Below are 18,920 nucleotides of genomic sequence, written 5' to 3'. Positions count from 1 at the left end.
ATACATCCAGCTGGTAACTTCTTACAAACAGCGAAGGGAAGACGCACATTTAGCATCAAGCGTCATTGTCTTCCTTCAGAAGCTCTTAAAAATCAATGACATCATCATATCCCAGTAACACCAGCATCACGATTTTGAAGTACAGGTTGTAGTAGCTACTATGGCCCATCATAGTTTAACTTGCGAGAGGAGTTTGAGAGAGATGTGCGACAAAACACTGATTACCTTAAGCCTTGCACGTGTAAGGCTCTAATAAGCACCTCCACAAACGTGTATTTTATTGTGAGACATGCAGTGATGATGGCAACTTTGAGAAGATTGATCAGGAATAACCACATGCGCGTGAGATTGTGTGTTGAGTTTTTAAATCTGTGGAGGCAACACTCTCCGACTGGAAGACTATCCTGGGACTGTGATGCTACTTCAATGTATCTTTCAGATTCTCTCTGCGTCGCCCAGTTTGTCGTTTTTAAAATAGTGACTCAGTTTGTCCGTCACCGCACAGTTAACAGTAACGCCTCAATTTCACGTTATGATGCCAGGTGTTCTGACCGCTCAGTATTGCTTTAACTGTCTGCTTTACTTTAATCTAATAAGGGGAAAAAAATCAACTTGGCTCAAAATAAATCTGTCACACACATTATGAAGTAGAAGTTTTAAGATGAGAATGATGTAATATTATGAATTGAGCAAAACAACGTGTTCACAACAACTGAACCCTTCATGTTTATATTTATCATCTGCTATTTTATGATAATGTGATAATTTAGTAAATGAAATAATAACCCCAAATAATATCTAGGCTACTTGGTCTTCCCTACTTGTCTTTATACATATTTATATACATATCTTTATGCATATACTGAATTCTAACACCAAACCAAACCTCGCTGTAGACCTGCCGAGGCTAAAAATACAAGCATCCATTTTTGTCATTTGTGCTTGTTAAGCACCTGATTATTGCTGTTGGATCTGTAGATTAACTAATAAAAAAGCTACTCTGGGGCCACAGCTGAGCTGAAGACTATAACTCATATTGGAAAAGCATTGATGGACCTCATGTAACTCAAATCAGACAGTTTTCTCAGCTCTCCTGGTTTTTGTTGGATCATGTGGAAATGCTTTTTACAAGACCCCCCCCCCCCCCCCCCCCCCCAAAAATGACTTTAATCAAGTTGTAGCAATGGACAGGCAGAGTCCCAGCTACTGGAGCTGCAGGGAGGTGGTGGACACAAGTCCCACAACAACATTTAAAAAAAGGGTATCTTTACCAGGGGCAGTCACTTATGTTGTGTCCTGAATTATCAGCTGTTGGCCTGTAAGCTTATCGTTAAAAGGTGGGAGACCCATTGCAGCTGTACCATCCCTCACGTCACACCTAATAATACACTCTGACAACAGGCAGAGTGGGAAACAGGGTTAGGGGGCCTGACTGACTCACTGGGTCTGGAGCAGGACTATATATAAGGTCAGGCTTGCTGGGAGACAAAGACACACACTAGGAAAACAACCAGCGAATCTCACTGGAAAGAGGTGTCTGTGGAATCAATACGCCAACTTCAATCACCATGTCACAGGTAAATTAGGTTAAATATGGTGTTTTGATATTCACAGAAATTGAACACAGTGCTTTGAGACAGACCCTCTTAACACCCTTAACAGTCATAACCTTCCCGTCTTTGTTATTCACTCCAGCCAGCCGAGATGAAGAAGAAGAAGCGTCCCCCGATGAAGGTGGAGGACCTGAAAGGAGCCCGCAGTAAACTGGGACTGAAGGGCGAGGTCAAGAGTAAGACCTATGAGGTCATGGTGGAGTGTGGTGAGTAAAGCCTTTTGTTAATGCTGTTTCCTCTGACTCTAGAAAACACTCATGTGGCGTAACACCATGTCAGATGTAAATAAAAAGCAAAATAAATAAATAGAAGACGAAATGAATACATATGTAAATACTTAGATGCGCCATTAAATGAATAAATAAATGTTGGAAATGATTAGAAATACAGAAATGAATAAATGTAGATTTATAGAAATGTAGAAATCTATTTTCCAATTGATTAACAACATTTATTTATTCATGCATTTAATAAAGCATTTCTGTATCAATTTCAATATTTGTGTAGTTGCCCGTTGCTGCATTGGCTCATGCGAATCTTTTAATTATGTTAGCGTGACTTTAAGTGAGTTTGTTACAAAAGCGTTCCCTGACCGGGAATCGAACCCGGGCCGCGGCGGTGAGAGCGCCGAATCCTAACCACTAGACCACCAGGGAAGTCTATGACGTGTGTCACAGCAGAATTAAAAAAAATATCAAGCAGAGGACGCGCTAATCGGTTTTCTTCAAGTAAAGACATTATCGTCAATAAAAGACCGTTGGAGTCTGTGTGTTTAGCACATAACTTCGGTTTCCTATAGGTGAGCTGATGTTACTATACCCACAGCAGTGCTAGCTAATGCTAGCAAACGTTCTGCACTTGCATTTTACATCTGGCTGCTCTCATGAAAATTCTAATAATTAACCCTGCAACAGGAGGGGGATGTGGAGGTGTGTTACACAATCACTGGTGGAATTAATTACTTTTGCTCAAGTGAAATACCTCAACAGGCAGTTTGGGGCTCGCCTACTGCTCCACTTACAGCAAAAATTACGTTCATTTTGAGTTACTTCACATCCTCATATTTTACAAGTATACCATCTTAGAGACACACAGATATGTGACGCTGTCTAAATACTGTGCACATATCAGCTCTTTTTTTACTATGCCAGGTTGGATGTATTGTTGCTGACTGCTGTGTTACTGTAATGCCTGTTGTGGGATTTGTCAAATTGTTAAAACAGATTAAGCTGGAAACACAGCGGGCATTTTTGCAGCGTTTTCTCCACATAATCCAGTAGCTGACTAATGAAAAATATTTCCTGTGCTAGGCTTTTATATTTAATTATTTCTTGATTAACTTATTGCCAAAGTAATCTGCAGCTGCCTTTAGCAATGTGCTCTTGCTGACAGATGCTAACACCATTAATGATGCTAACACCATTAATGATACCCAAGTGGAGGCTGAGCAGTCACCAGGTTTAAAGCATTCTACTTTCTGACGAGACTGTTGTGTGTGTCTCCCTCTGCGTTCAGAGCGTATGGGCAAAGTGGCTCCGTCTGTGTTCAGCGGCGTGAGGACGGGGACAGAGACGGCTCTGGGGACGCCTGCTGCCGCCAAAGCTCCTGGAGCCAGTGTGTTCAGCAAGTAGACACAGGATACAAGAAAACACTTGAAGAAGCATGCTCCAGTCTTGGTGATGCTGCATTATATGGATTGCAAACATTTTCTTAATGAAGAGATGATGATTCAAGAGAGATACATTGTATACTTTTATGCCAAGCCTGGCATAAAAGTATGTTAAGACAAGCCTGTTAAGGCAAGCAGTTTAGTTACTTTGTCATTTGCACAGTGCTGCAGACGGATGTAGTGGGTTGGATTGTAATGTGGCTGTTGAAATGAGATGTGAGATTTATTATCAGTGTTGACAAAGATTGTCTGATTATTTGTTCTTTTTTTTTTTTTTACTGACCATTTTTCCTAAATAAATGATTTCTCCTGTATTGAAATTTAAAGTTGTTTTTTTATTGGTACTAAACTACAAAAAGAGGGAAATTTGTATGGAAATACAAACTTGAAGAGCTCTATGTCGATGCAGGACTGTGCTGTAACGTGCTAACATTATGGTTACAAACACAATAAGGCCTAAAAGCACAGAGCGTCTGTTTGCATTCATATACACATACAAGCAAATGGGAAGATTTATCTCAGTCTTATGGTTAATCTAAGTAAGCTTGAACCTTAATATTATTCGTCATGTTCGGACAAAGTCAGCACCTCTATCTAAGTGGCCAAACAATTTGTTATTGCTGGTTTTAATTTGATTGTTATTGCTGTATAAACCACTTAAATCATGGTATAAACTTAAATGATGGGCCTTAAGGAAACACAAAGGCCTTTATTGTTTCAGTTTATATTATGCTTACATGGTGCATTGTACCAATTTAAGTTTAGCTTAATCAAGTTACCACTAATACTGATCACTAACCAATACACAGGGCGAGGCACACAGCTTATTTTTGCCCCCCAGGACCTCTAGTGGGTTAATCCAGCCCTGGCTGAGATGATTGAAGTGTTTAAACCAATACTCAAAGCAACCTGGTTAACAACAAAGCCCCAAATCACCTGCTGTTGTGAGATGAGCTCTGAATCTATCACTGTATTATGACATCCGTGCTGCAGATTATCAAGTTTAAGAAATATGGCACAAAATGAGCAGGTCAGTTTTGCCCAGTGCCCGTCTTGAATCCTTTGACAACGCGAGCCAAACGCAGTGCCAAACAGAGTGCCATCTGACGACGATGACTTGCCAAAAATGGAGAGCAAAGGACGGCTCGCCCACATTAAAAAGTGTTTGTTTAAAAGGTTCAAAGTGGCATAAACCTGTTGAACTGTAAATGAGATGTGAGATTTATTATCAGTGTTGACAAAGATTGTCTGATTATTTGTTCTTTTTTTTTTTTTTACTGACCATTTCAAAGTGGTTCAAAAAAAGGTTCAAAGTGGCATAAACCTGCAGTCAAAATGTGTATGTTCAAGTGAAATCAATGTGGTCCACACAGATTTCCTTGAAAGGTTTATTCATCCCAGTATTACATCACAATGGTCTGATTCATCTGCATGCATTATACCTATGGGCCAAATCTACCATTAATCAGTTAACATTATTTTGGGGGTGGATAATTTAACTTAAGAAAACACACAAGAGTCTGTCTGATTTACTTACAGTCCTCTACTGTTTGCTCTCCGGTAATTGGGAAATAACATAAACACCGACATCAAGTGAAGCAGGGAAAGTTGAGTGACAGAGTCCAGCACATGTCTCTATCTGCTGATTATTCAAAAACGTTCATAAACAGCAAAAGACATTGTGATATGTCGATAAACCTATATCTTGTAACTGACAGTTATTTAAACAAATAGACAACATATATCGTAAATACAGATACAGCAACACAGATGTCTTGCTGCAATATGAACCGACTGCTGTGACGTATTGTACTGTGTTTGTATTTGCCTAAACTAAATAATATAACTAATGTATACTGATGCAAACGCTCTAGGTGTTTGCATGTTACCAAACGTCTTGTTAGGTTTAAGTTTAGTGTCAACCCAACTAACATTCACACACTTTTCAGCCCAGGCACAGATATTTCCACCAACGTTTACACTTCAGGGCCTCTTGCACTTTAAGCTTAGGTCTCTTGGTCAATACTCCAGGCCAATGCACACACAAACACACTTTTTGTCCCTCCTCCTCCTCCTCCTCCTGGACAGAGAGCTTTTTTTCTCAGCACTGAAGTCAGACGCTGTTCAGTGGAAGTTTGGTCATGTCTGGACTGCAGGGTGTTGCACTGCTGCTGCTGTGGGGCAGCGCCTGCCTCTGGCTGCCCGGCCTGGCCCGGGGGGCTCTGGTCATCTCCGGGGGCCATGAAGCTCTGCAGGTAACTTCACACACTGACCTTTTCTGAGCCTAATTTGGAAACCACATTGTTTTATACGAAAGTATTAATTTTCTCTGGTGGTTCCTGATTTCACCAAATTATCTCTGCACAAACTAGTTTGGAACTTAAATGCTACTTGGTTTTACTATCACATTATGCCTTCTAACTTCTGCTCTTTGTACGTATATACGACACAGAATGTAATGCTGTTTTTTGTGATAAGTTGGTTCATGAAATGCTTATCTTGGCATCTGCTGTATTTGTATTTCAGGAGACAAGAGGAGCTGCCAAATCACTGCAGGTACTTGTGAGAAACAATTTAAAGACGGACAGTCCTTTTACATGAAACTATAAATGTTGTTCCAAAGTGTGAAATATGTGAAAAAATAAACTAGGCTATGTTGATAATTCATATTATTTGGTAGCATGATGCAACAGTGGCCGATAAAATTGCCAGATTTGCGCAGTCTTGATTTTCCAACTGCAAGAAGAATCTCCCTTTTCTTTTTTCTTTGTTACAGAAAAGAAGTACGGCTGAGGCCACGGTAAGAAAACAATCTGTTAGTATTGTTTGTATGTATTGATGATGATGGTGATTAGAAATATTCAGTTCATTCATTCATTCATTCATTATCCAAACCGCTTATCCTGTTCAGGGTCGCGGGGCGCTGGAGCCGATCCCAGCTGACATTGGGCTATTCATATTTATATTGATATTCAGTTCAATGCAACTTTATTTATCCTGTAAGGGTAACGGTATGCAAATAAAAGAAAAGCAGCAAATTAACAGAGCAGAACAGAAAAAGATAAGGGAAGAATGATAAACTCTATTAATCAATATATCGGTGCTTCTCTGGCAGATTGATAAACAGGTCATAATACTGTCAATACAACGATTGAGAATAACTAAATTAACTGAAAAGGAGTTTAGTTTTCAAATTGCCACACTATCCCTGGATACAGCACCCAGGTTGACTCACCGAATCGCTCTCACACAACACTCCCAATGTGGAATCAGTGACGTAATGCCCTTCAAAAAAAAAAAAAAATTCAAAGTTGTGTTATGGTTTTCTTTGGCAGCAGTCAGGATAGCATGCTGTTTACTGGACCCAGGTGCAGTTCAGTTTGAAACCACAGCAGATCTTACAGTGCTTCATTGTGTAAAACTGCTGTATGTGAAATGCTTGTGGTAGAAGGCTTTCACTAGTGTTTCAATCGCTCCCTGTCCTTCTGTCTCAGGTGGAGGTGTACAGCGTGAAAGTGGACTGCACGGTGATGTCTCGTTTCGCCCACACCGTCATGACCTCCAGGGCTCTGAACAAGGCAAACTCCTCACAGGAAATCTTCTTCGAAGTGGACCTGCCCAAGACGGCCTTCATCGTCAACTTCAGCATGTCAGTCAGAATATAGTACATGTGACTATTGGAATAGATCCTGTCTTTCTTCACCTTTTGACAAGTGTCTTTGTTCCTCACAGGGAAATTAATGGTGAGGTGTATGTTGGGGAGGTGAAGGAGAAAGAGAAAGCCAAGAAACAGTATGAGAAGGCTGTTTCCTCTGGACAGACCGCTGGACTGGTCAAGTGAGTCATAACACAGAATGAAATACGCATTCAAAAAAGCATACTGCATCTAAACTTTCACTGACTTAGGGCAGATCGTGTTGACATGAGAGGCCGTCATTGGTGTCTGTGTTTCATCACAGGGCCTCTGGGAGGAAGATGGAGAAGTTTTCCGTGTCTGTCAACATCGCAGCTGAAAGTAACGTGACTTTCATTCTGACCTACGAGGAGCTCCTTCAGAGGAAACTGGGCCATTATGAGATTCTGACTCGAGTTAAACCCAAACAACCGGTGCAGGAGTTTCAGGTGAATCCATGTTCATGTTCAAATCTCTCTTCAGATATTCTGAATGTGTGGTTTACCTTACAAATGAGCCCTGCCTCTCTCTCTCTCTCTCTCTCTCTCTCTCTTTTTCTCTCTCTCTCTCTCTCTCTCTCTCTCTGTGTGTGTGGAGACAGATTGTGACAAACATCTATGAGCCTCAGGGCATTTCTTATGTGGATGCCCATGCAACCTTCCTCTCCAATGAGCTGCTCCCCCTGGTGAAGAAAACAGTCTCAGACAACAAGGTACACGATACAACAGGCCTTATTAAAGAAGTTGACTCTGATCCGTCTTGCAGATCCTCACTTATTTTTCTCCACATTCAATAAAATGATTGATCTAATAAACAAGAGTAAGCTAAACTAGTCGTATCGCTATCCCTTTGTCAGGCACACATCTCTTTCTCGCCAACTATGGAGGAGCAGAGGAAGTGTCCAGGTTGTGATGGAACGCTCATCGACGGAGATTTTGTCATCAAGTATGACGTGAAGCGAGCAAACAGCCTCGGGGACGTTCAGGTCAGCTGTCACTAAATACTCAGTATCTGCTGATGAATGCACATTTGAATCAGGCTTCACATGTAAAACTATGCAGATTCACTGTAATGTTGTTTTTCTGGAGGCTGAGTTGTATAATAAAATTGAGAAATTGACAAATGTGAAATGAATCAACAACATTTTAGAGGGGGAAATTCTTGCAGTTTTTTGCCTTTTCATTCTTTCGTGTACATTACTGCTCTTCATTGATTCTCATCCTTTCAGATTGTGAACGGATACTTTGTGCACTTCTTTGCTCCCCCTGACCTGCCCAGAGTCCCAAAGAATGTGGCGTTTGTGATTGACAGGAGCGGATCAATGAGTGGAACAAAGATGGAACAGGTGAGAGACCGTTCCGACAGTTAATGTGTCACCGATTTATTGAGGCCCGCATGCACACATTTTGACCTCTGACCTTCCTTGCAGACACGACAGGCATTGCTGACCATCCTCCTAGAACTCCACGAAGAGGACCACTTTGCCCTCATCCAGTTTGATCACAGGATTGAATATTGGAAGGAATCACTCACCAAAGCAACAAAGGAAATGGTGGCTGAAGGCATGAATTATGTCAGAAAGATAGTCGACAATGGAGGTTAATAGAAAAATAAGTCTTACAACTTTAATGCTAAATGTCATCTAAACTCCTTAAATGATAGAAATACACTCTCATACTAAACATTTTATGATTTGTTGTGTGTTTTCCTTCAAGTAACCGATATTAATAGTGCAGTGTTGAGAGCCGTGGACATGCTGGTCAAAGACAGGCGGGAGAAGAAGCTTCCAGAGAGGAGCGTCGATATGATCATTTTACTGACTGATGGAATGCCAAATTCTGGTGAGCATGCAGAGTGTGTACATACTGTAGGACCCACTGTATATTTGTGTGAGTGCACATTTGATTTATGTACTTTCTATTTAGCATTCAATTCTCGCATGTTGTATCTGTGCCTTTGAAGGAGAGACTTCCCTCCCGTCCATCCAGAGAAATGTTCATTCTGAGGACCTGAGGAAGATCCTTTTAAGATTGAAAAGTTGAACTAAAAAAAAAGTGAATTAACACAAACCTTTAGTGTGCTGAATCCCCTACAGATTTGTGAATGCAGCAATTTGATACACAATATAAATCAAAGTTTGAAAAACCTTAAGTTGAGTAAGTTGAGTAACTTAAGTCTTGTTTAAACTGCATGCTGTCATTATATGCTCACACATAACACTTGTGTGCCTGCTTGTGTACATGTAGGGGAGTCCAACCTGAAGACGATTCAGGAGAATGTTCAGTCTGCCATCGGAGGAAACATGTCTCTGTTCTGTCTTGGATTTGGAAACGATGTGGATTACTCCTTCCTGGATGTGATGAGCAAACAAAACAAGGGAGTGGCCCGCAGAATCTTTGAGGGTTCAGATGCAGTCCTTCAACTTCAGGTGGAGCCTCAAGGCTATGAATATATTTTCAAACCAATTCTTTAAGATTTTTGTTAAATGTAAATAATACCAGCTAATGTATAGAGATAGAGTGCTGCAGGAATGTGTCCTAAAACCCTAAAGCAATTCCTTTTCCCTCACCTTTTCTATTTTGTAATGTTTTTTTTATTAGATGCCTCAAATAAGGTCTGTGGTTAACACAAGCTGAGGATATTTTAATGTTTTGTTCTGCGAAATAAAATACGTCAGTAAATAACCCTCTTTTGAATGTTGAAGCTTTTACGTGTCTTAAAAAAGGCAGTTGCTAACAGGTGGCTGAATGGGACTACTAAACACTATCACACCGACTAGTCCTCCTTCACAGCCAAATTATGTATTCTCGAAATCATACGACCATGGTGTAGTTTGTTTAAAGGCTAACGTTAGCTTTTTACTTCTGCCGATTGTATTCACCCTTTAAATATCATAAAAACTGGGTTCATTTGTGAAAGTTATCTTGCTGAACAAAGCGTGTAAGTATCGTGACCTTGGGTTTGCCACTGAGCTTATTTTCTGCAGAAATCCAAAATGCAATCCAAAAATCACATTGACTTTTTGTCAAGGGAACCAGTGCGATGCTTACTTCATTGGTTGGCCAACATGTCATCCTTGCAGCAGTCTATAAATGTCACATTCTTCTACAATTGTGTAAAAAACTATTTTAGATACAATAAAAACTAGTTATATAGAAATGTTTTACAAATGCATGTAATTCAATGTATGTCTGCATTTGTTCCAGGGTTTCTTTCAGGAGGTGGCCAGTCCTCTACTTTCAGAGGTGGATCTGCGTTATCCTGACAACGCAGTGGACTCCCTGACTACCAACCACTACACCCAGTTGTATAACGGCTCAGAGATCGTGGTGGCCGGTCGGCTGATGGACAATGACCTGGGCAACTTCATGGTGGAAGTGTTCGGCCAAGGGGTGAGGAGAAGGAAATGGCAGAAATTTAGAGACAATGCTGAGTTGGAGGGAGGACATGTGTTTATTACTCTGTTTATTTACAAATCCTCTTTTTTTCTGCCCTATAGTTTGAGGAGGACTTCACGGTGCAGGGCCAGGCCAGTGCTTTGGACTGGGACGTGATGTACCCAAATGAGGAGTACATCTTTGGGGATTTCACAGAGCGTCTATGGGCGTACCTCACCATCCAGCAACTACTGGAGAAGAGGTCTGTTATTCAGTAATTTCACTTAAGCTGATACCTGGATTCACCTGACATCTTTGTTTCCCATTGGTCGCATGACCACCTTGTTAATGATACTTTTTGGGCACTGTGCTTCTCCCCACCAACTGAGGGCCCATGATTAATCTTGTATTGTTAATTCATAGATTCCGTTGTGGTTTTCTGAATGTCAGTGTCATGTGTGGCAACTTTGGTACATTTTCCTTCTTGCAGCAAGAGTGGAGCCCCAGACGAGAAAGCCAACGCCACAGCCAAGGCCCTGGACATGTCTCTGTATTACAGCTTCGTCACCCCCCTCACCTCCATGGTGGTCACCAAGCCTGATACTGAGGACGGACCAGGCAGCCCTCTCATCGCTGATAAACTGACTGAGGGTGAGGGAGGAAAGAGAGGGTTTCAAAAGTGATAACTCTGCAAGCTTTCCTGATCATGGCTGCCGTCAAGCTTTTTCTCTGAAAAGCAATACTGTAATACATTCACAAGCAGTACTGACTATTTTATTCATGTTTTCAACATATTATTTATTCAACTTGTCCATCTGTTGTTGTTTTTTGACAGAGCAAAGACAAGCGGCAGAGAGAATGTGTAAGACAGTTTTTTTTGTAACCATATAGCATAAAAATATAATTCTGGGATTAAGTCAATTCACCGTATTGCTTTCAATTTTAAATTGAATTGTTCCTTTTTCTAGCACATCGATATCGACCTCCTATGAATGCACCCCGTCTGTATTATCCCCCGGCAACACCCACATATTTAGGTAAGTACACTTTAAGCAATGGCAGCTGCATGGCTCTGGGGATGGCGATGTCTGTCAGTTTGTCACGACAGACATTAGATAGATTGCCAAGAAATTTATTGCAGACGTTCATGGTCCTCAGAGCATGAGTCCTGATGACTTTGGTGATCCCTGACCTTTTAATTAGCGCCATCATCAGGTCAAAATCTGTACCTATGTAGTGAAATATCTCATACTTGATAGATCCAATACCATAGTTTATGACCAAACACCTGCAAAACAAATGACATTCCCATCAAATTCAACTGTATTTTCTGATTAGGGCATGCTAACGCGCTAAACTAAAATGGTGAACATGATAAACATTACACCTGCTAAACATCCGTGTATTAGTATGTTGATGTTTACTAACATGCTGTTTTTTTTAGCAAGAAGCACCACTGTGTCTATATGTGCAGCCTCACAGAGCAGCTAGCGTGACTGTAGACTGTTAGTCTTGTTGACATGTTGTCATCAGCAGAACAAACTAACCTCCATTGTGTTTGTTACTGTCATTCTACTGGTGTCACCCGCAGTGGATGGAGATCCTCATTTCATGATAGAGCTCCCTGACCGAGAGGACGCACTGTGTTTCAATATCAACGATAAACCAGGAACCATTTTCAACCTGGTCAGAGACCCAACACAAGGTCAGCCTTGAGTCCTGATTATCATCATGACTTTTTTACCCCTTGACTTTTCACTACACATGTGGACTCCTTGTAGTCTGGGATTTTGGACACTTATGTGTTGGTAAATCATACCAAGCAGTTAAAAAGTGAGTGACTGAATCCCACGTTGTTTCCTCAGGTATTTTGGTCAATGGCCAAATCATCGGAGACAAGAAGATTGCTCCTGATGGTAAAGTTAACACCTACTTTTGCCGTTTTGGCATCGTCCACCGGACTCTGGGGGTGAGGCTGGAGGTGAGCACTCAGGACATCTCAGTGCTCCAGGACGGCAAACGGGTCAAATTGCTGTGGTCTGATACAGCTTCTGTCAAAGGACCCAAGTAAGGAAGTCAAAGAGATCTATCTCTCTACATGTGAAAACTAAAATCCAGTTCAAGATGAATAGTTGTCATCTCCTTCCCCTTATTTCTCCTCCAGCGTGGATCTTTTCTTGACCAAGGATCGCAGCCTAACAGTAACTCTAAAGGATTCGGTCAAGTTTGTCATCCTGCTACACAAAGTGTGGGCGAAGCACCCGTACCACCGGGACTACTTGGGTTTCTACACCCTGGACAGCCACCTCCTGTCCCCGACTGTTCACGGCCTGCTAGGTACAACATGACACACATAGATTGCATGTTTTAAAATTGAATAGCAGGTCAAAACAAGTGATGTGGATTGCATTTCTGAATTCCATGGATGGATTGCCGTTATATCCGTCACTTTGTTTGGGGATTGGCCCGATGTTGATTTACTCAGAGGCTAAGCAGAGTACTTCATTTTATAGTTCGCTTTGTAAATAGTACATTTGGCAAGTCATAATCGTGAACATTTGACAATTGCACATTGTAGTTCCAGCCCAGACAGAAGTCCACCTCATCGTGCACCCACTTAGGAAAATATAAAATAAGAAAAGTGAAAGAATCTGCCATCTAAATCTGCAGCTCCCCTCTGCTTTACAGAAATAAGAACATTGTTTTTATTTGTGGCTTCAAATTAAACTGGACAGTTTCCCTATGTGAGACCTTAAAATTGTACAAAACAGGACTAGATTTACTTTACTTCACAAACACTCACAGGAGGAATTTCCTGTGGGGATTTGTCAGATTTGATGATTTTTTGAAGGATTTTCTAAACAAGATCTGGTTTAAAGAAGTTACTAAACCGAAGACATAATCAAACAATTGTCTACATGATTCATGTTTCATATAGTATAAACAGAGGGATACAGTATAACAGATAGTTGGCATTTACTGGTGGAGAATTACAGGGCCTGAATGATTTGATTCTAAAATGATATTTACTTTAAATGGTGGTTTGTCCTCCAGGTCAGTTCTACCACGGGGTTGAATATGAGGTGTCAGACCTGCGTCCAGGTGAAGTCCCAGAGAAACCGGACGCCACCATGTATGTGAAAGGACAGGAGCTCAACGTGACCAGGTATACTACACCTACATGCACAGATACGTGTGCCCCATCTCAGCGTGGAAGAGTTTGCATGCAATGTGTGTCCTAAATGAATAACTGGGTCTGTGTGACGTTTCTGTCTCGGTCCACAGAGGCTGGCAGAGAGACTTCAGGAGGGATGTGAAGAGAGGAGAAAACGTTCCCTGCTGGTTCGTTCACAGCAATGGAACCGGCCTCATCGACGGAGAAGCAACGGACTACGTTGTGTCAGGCCTTTTTAAAACAGTTTAAAAACAGGTTAAGCATCCATGTCTACCACAGAAGTAATTAACTTGAATTCATACAATAAATATTCAAATCTGTCTGTACTTACAACCATGAATGCTCTGATATCTTGTACCCAAAGGCAAGCAGGCTTCATTCCCAGTATTGCATCGACAATTTCACAGTTTCTATCAGTGTAGTTGCTGGAATTATAAAAAAATGGTAAGTAACACTGTTCCAAAACAGTGAGAGGAACTGAGAGTGAGCAGAATCACTTGTACTACAATAAATGGGACAGTTCTTTGCGATGGACTCAGGCTGGACTTATTCATTTCATCTCAGTGTTTCATTGTTCCCAACATTGTCCAGCACAACAGATAAGATCGTTAATCTTTGTCATTTTTGAGAATGTCCAATAAAAACCCTTATGATGATGCTGGCACATCTGGCTTTACTGAATTGGTACAGTTAAGGAGTTTGCTAATGTCAGGAGCTAAGATATAAAGTGGGATCCAAAGTGTTTCCAAGCAGTGCAACTCTGATGACTGTGAGGTCTACTGTAGGACTCCTAAACCACATGATGCCAAATATATTTCAATCAGGGGGGACTTTATTAGAATTTAACAATGATTTATTATACATGCATAAAATCTGAACAGTGCAAAGTCTTTGGCCATTGGACTCCATCCTGAAGTAATATAGCCGAGGGTAGGGATGCTGAGGTCAGATAAGGCCTAATCCCCCCTGGAGTCCAGACACTGGTGGTGGTGGTGGTGATGAAGGGAGTTGCTGCAATCTGATGATGAATGAGGAGCAGGACTGTGATGCTGACTGGAGGTGACTGGGGTGGAGGAGGGTCTCATCTAATATGAGCTGAAATGACAACTGACAGCAGCAGAGAGGAGAACACTTTTTAAAGTTTGACAGCTACGATGTGATTGGCTTTAATTAAGCAAACTGTGCAGAGTCTGGTTGGTTAACTTAAAGTGAACGCCCACAATGAGCTGATCACAGGGAGAGAGAGAGAAAGAGAGAGGTATTTGTTTTGGTTGCCTGAAAGTAGGCCACACAAGCAAAGACTGCAGGAGTCGATTGGATTGCAATGTGTGTCACCAAAAGCACCCAGGAGTCCTTCACATAGAGTGGCAAGATAAAAGAACAACCTTTCAACAAGCCCAACAGTCTGTGAGCCCTCCAAGTGTCTCAACCACCATGTCTCAGACCTGCGGCCATATTGGGGCTGGTTATGAAGATAATTCCATCTTTTCTATTGTCGCTGTCAAAGTCAAGAGCCAGAGGGGTAACAAAACGGTGCAGACATATGCCTTCTTGGATCCAGGGAGTTCCGGCACATTCTGTACAGAGAACTTGGCAAGAAAACTGAACTTGAAGGGTAAAAAGACCAGTATTCTGCTGAGAACAATGAGTCAAAAGAAGATTGTAAATGCACATATTCTGTCAGGTCTTGAAGTGTCTGGTATGAGCACAAATGATTTCATTGAGTTACCTGATGTTCTAACTCAAAAGAGCATGCCTGTTTCTATACTCAACGTTCCACGACAGGAGGATCTTGATCAATGGTCTTATCTCAAGGATGTTAAGCTCCACGACATTGACGCAAGTGTTGAGCTACTAATTGGAACTGATGCTCCAAAAGTGATGGAGCCTTGGGAGCTGATAAACAGCCAGGATGAAGGACCTTATGCGGTCAGAACCAGAGTTGGTTGGGTCATTAATGGTCCACTTCGCGGCGGAAGCAGTAGGAGTAAGAGTGGCTGCCCTGCTGTAACAGCCAACCGAATATCTGTGGAACATCTGCAAGGAATGCTGGTTAAACAGTATAACCATGACTTTAATGAGAGATCAGAGGAGCAGATTGAAATGTCCAGAGAAGACATCAAGTTCATGAATGTTATGAGCAACACAACAGTATTAACTGGAGACCATTACTGTATTGACTTACCTTTCAGACAGGAAAATTCTGTCTTGCCTAACAATCGCTGTGTTGCAGAACAGCGCCTCCGAAGCCTGAAAAGAAAATTTGTCAAGAATGTTCCATTTAAGGAGGAATACGCCGCATTCCTAAACAACATGATAACTCAAGGATATGCCGAGATGGTACCTGCTGATCAACTCGAACAAAGTGATGGAGAGGTGTGGTATATCCCTCATCATGGAGAAAAGGCAAACTGAGAGTTGTTTTTGATTGTGGAGCAACTTTTAAAGGGACATCACTGAACTGCCAGCTCTTGCAGGGACCTGATCTTACTAACACTCTTATTGGAGTCCTCGTCCGATTTAGGCAAGAGCCCGTTGCAGTAATGGCCGACATCCAAGCCATGTTTCATCAAGTTCATGTCTCAGAAAAGCACATCAACTTTCTCTGCTTCCTCTGGTGGTCTGATGGTGACACTGCACAGTCTCCACTGGAGTATCGGATGAAAGTACATCTGTTCGGAGCTGTATCCTCACCAAGTTGTGCAAATTATGCTTTGAGGAGAACTGCAGATGATAATGTCCAACATTTCCCTCCAGAAGTGACAAATACAGTCAGACATAATTTTTATGTGGATGACTGCCTGAAATCCATGGCGTCAGAGGAGGAGGCACTGCAAATGATCAAAGATTTGAATGCTCTCTGTCATAAAGGAGGATTCATCTTTCAAGATGGATCAGCAACAGCCGCACAGTGCTGCTGTCAATCGCTGAGGACAAAAGACCAAAAGAAATGGTGGAACTGGATTTGGATACAGACCAACTTCCAATGGAGCGAGCACTAGGACTAGAGTGGTGCATTGAAACTGACAAGTTCAAGTTCAGGACATCATTACAAGAACAGCCAAACACCAGAAGAGGCATTTTGTCAGTGGTCAGCTCACTTTATGACCCTTTGGGATTTCTAGCCCCATTCAGTATGCCAGCCAAGCTGTTACTGCAGGAGCTTTGTAGGAGAAACCTGGGGTGGGATGATGCTATTCCCCACTCTTTCTCTGAACAATGGTCTAATTGGCTTGAGGACCTGAAAAGGATGTCTGAGTTCAAAGTGGACCGCTGTATTAAACCCAGAGACTTTGGAGAACCTGCTACAGCACAACTTCACCATTTTTCGGATGCCAGTCAAGTTGGCTATGGAACTGTGTCTTACGTGAGATTGGAAACTGATGATAAAGTAAATGTTGCATTTCTCTTGGGAAAGGCCAGAGTTGCTCCACTAAAGCAGACCACAATTCCTCGACTGGAACTTACAGCCGCAGTTCTTGCTGTTCGTGTGGATAAAATGCTTCGGAAAGAGTTGCAACTCAAGCTGGAGAAGTCGGTCTTCTGGACGGACAGCACAACAGTCCTTAAGTATATCTCTAGTGAAACCAGACGATTCCACACTTTTGTAGCAAACAGAACCTCTTTCATCAGAGAAGCAGCAGATGTGGATCAGTGGAGATATGTGGGTTCCAAGGAGAATCCAGCAGATGAAGCATCAAGAGGAATGAGAGCTGAGGATTTCCTGAAAAGCAGGAGATGGATAAATGGACCTGAGTTTCTCTATCATTCAAAGAAGGAGTGGCCTAAACTGGATGTGAAGCTTGATGTGATTTCTGCAGATGACCCAGAGGTCAAAAGGGACTTAATGGTAAATGCTATCAAGGATTTGGAAAATGCCACCAACCACCTGATCTACTATTTTTCATCTTGGACTAGACTAAAAACATCTGTCGCTTGGTTTCTGAAGGTCAAGGAACTTCTCCTGTTATTGGGACAGAAGAGAAAGGAGTTTTGTGCTTCTGCAGATCTCAGAAAGGACAATCTGAAGAATCAGGAGCATGAAGTGGAAAGAAAAATTCAAAGCTTTAAAGTCACACAAAAATGGACAAGGCCAAGAAGAAGCCTCACTGCTGGAGACATTGTCCTTGTTGCAGACACCACAGCTCCAAGAGGATCTTGGATAATGGGGAAAGTTTTGGATGCAAGACCAGATACAAAGGGGCTGGTGCGGTCTGTGCGACTTCAAACCAGGACCAGCATTCTGGAGAGGCCGGTGACGAAGCTCTGTCTGCTATTGGAAGCAGCAGACTAAACATCATGGACTGATGTTTTCTCCACCTCTATCTTTCTCGACCTCTATTTTCTCTCTCTCTAATCTTTCTCTTCTTGTTTGTTGTAGGTGTCAAGAAGAAGATTAACTTTAGGTCATGTTTATTGTAGGAATAGCTCGTTTGAGAATAATAATTGTGATATTATGCACAATTAGGGGCCGGAATGTTGGAGCTATTTATTTGATATTGTATTTTGTTATTTCATTTATAAGTAGTATTGTTTAATTATTGTAGATGTTTTATATATTAAGATTATTTTTCTCTTTAATAGTAATTTGTTTAGTTATATTGTTTTTTGGGTAATTACTGTGGGCACCTGTTGCTATATATATATGAGTAGAAGGATAGGACCAGCATGCACCGGGGTGGGCGTATAGTTTTTACCAGCATATCACATCACAGGAGAGACAGCACGACAGGAGTTTTGTTAGTTCGTTTGTTTGTTCGTTTGTTTGCTTTATTCAATAAACACAAAAATCGGAATCCTGCATGGACAATCCACTCTCTTCTGGTTGCGTAAAAATACCGATCACGGTGCATCAGTGGCGTTTGAGTATTGTTTGTTTAAGTTGGATGAAGTCGACAAATGGCCACTACAAGTATATCATTCAATGAGGCTATTTAGTTTAATCAGGAAACGAAAAAAAAACAAATAATAATAATAATTTAATTATCTATTGCAGTTTTTTTTCGGGGTTTGTAGTCTTTAAAAAATGAGGTTGATTGCGTGTTTCTTTGTTTTTGTTTTATATACTTATAATTAAAAAAAAGAATCTTAATTCGTTTTTTTTTCACTTGTTTTGGACCGTTTCTCCACTCAGCGCATGCGCAGGCTGCTCTGAAGAAGAAGAAGAAGAAGAAGGGGAAAAATGAAGCAACATTTTATCTGAGATAATAACCAGGTTCATCAGTGATGTCAGATGGACTATGACCTGTTATTACCTTAGTATGAGAGAAGTGCACGTCAATAAGGTTTCCTTCATTAAGTTAGTGAAACAACTTTTTGTCCCGTTTTTTAAACATGAAGGTTTAGACAGTGATCATGTGATGCACTGTATGAGAGGATACAATAACGCTATTGATCCATAGTTGACTCTAGT

General features: G+C 41.4%; 2 protein-coding genes and 1 non-coding gene across 3 annotated transcripts; 2 read left to right on the top strand and 1 right to left on the bottom strand.

The window, feature by feature from the left end:
* Nucleotides 1-1,342: 1,342 nt before the first annotated feature.
* mustn1b (musculoskeletal, embryonic nuclear protein 1b) lies at nt 1,343-4,244 on the top strand. Its single transcript, XM_076096361.1, has 3 exons — nt 1,343-1,577; nt 1,696-1,819; nt 3,129-4,244. The coding sequence occupies exons 1-3, from the start codon at nt 1,569-1,571 to the stop codon at nt 3,242-3,244; spliced, it is 249 nt and encodes an 82-aa protein (XP_075952476.1). The 5' UTR covers nt 1,343-1,568; the 3' UTR covers nt 3,245-4,244.
* trnae-cuc (transfer RNA glutamic acid (anticodon CUC)) lies at nt 2,198-2,269 on the bottom strand. The gene has a single exon. It is a non-coding gene; the product is annotated as a tRNA-Glu (tRNA).
* A 1,179-nt stretch (nt 4,245-5,423) lies between the features above and the next one.
* LOC142954669 (inter-alpha-trypsin inhibitor heavy chain H3-like) lies at nt 5,424-14,014 on the top strand. The gene is made up of 22 exons (XM_076095826.1): nt 5,424-5,537; nt 5,809-5,838; nt 6,059-6,082; nt 6,777-6,931; nt 7,015-7,119; nt 7,242-7,404; nt 7,557-7,667; nt 7,812-7,940; nt 8,184-8,300; nt 8,385-8,553; nt 8,671-8,796; nt 9,202-9,383; nt 10,162-10,347; nt 10,455-10,594; nt 10,823-10,983; nt 11,168-11,194; nt 11,301-11,369; nt 11,924-12,037; nt 12,198-12,399; nt 12,497-12,669; nt 13,387-13,498; nt 13,618-14,014. Exons 1-22 carry the CDS (start codon nt 5,424-5,426, stop codon nt 13,754-13,756), a joined length of 2,748 nt encoding a protein of 915 aa, XP_075951941.1. The 3' UTR covers nt 13,757-14,014.
* The last annotated feature ends 4,906 nt before the right edge of the window (nt 14,015-18,920 follow it).

The sequence above is a fragment of the Anarhichas minor genome, unplaced genomic scaffold, assembly GCF_050575085.1.
Source record: "Anarhichas minor isolate MPS153535 unplaced genomic scaffold, ASM5057508v1 ptg000021l, whole genome shotgun sequence".
In the NCBI taxonomy this organism is placed as follows: Eukaryota; Metazoa; Chordata; class Actinopteri; order Perciformes; family Anarhichadidae; genus Anarhichas; species Anarhichas minor.
This window is presented reverse-complemented; position numbering and strand designations above follow the sequence as displayed.

Bases quoted from the DNA above. Each gene is read 5' to 3' on its own strand.
- LOC142954669 (XM_076095826.1), top strand. From the start codon at position 5,424: ATGTCTGGACTGCAGGGTGTTGCACTGCTGCTGCTGTGGGGCAGCGCC. The intron at 7,668-7,811 runs GTACACGATACA...TCCCTTTGTCAG, and splicing joins AAACAGTCTCAGACAACAAG to GCACACATCTCTTTCTCGCC. The intron at 7,941-8,183 runs GTCAGCTGTCAC...TCATCCTTTCAG, and splicing joins ACAGCCTCGGGGACGTTCAG to ATTGTGAACGGATACTTTGT.
- mustn1b (XM_076096361.1), top strand. The intron at 1,820-3,128 runs GTGAGTAAAGCC...CTCTGCGTTCAG, and splicing joins TGAGGTCATGGTGGAGTGTG to AGCGTATGGGCAAAGTGGCT.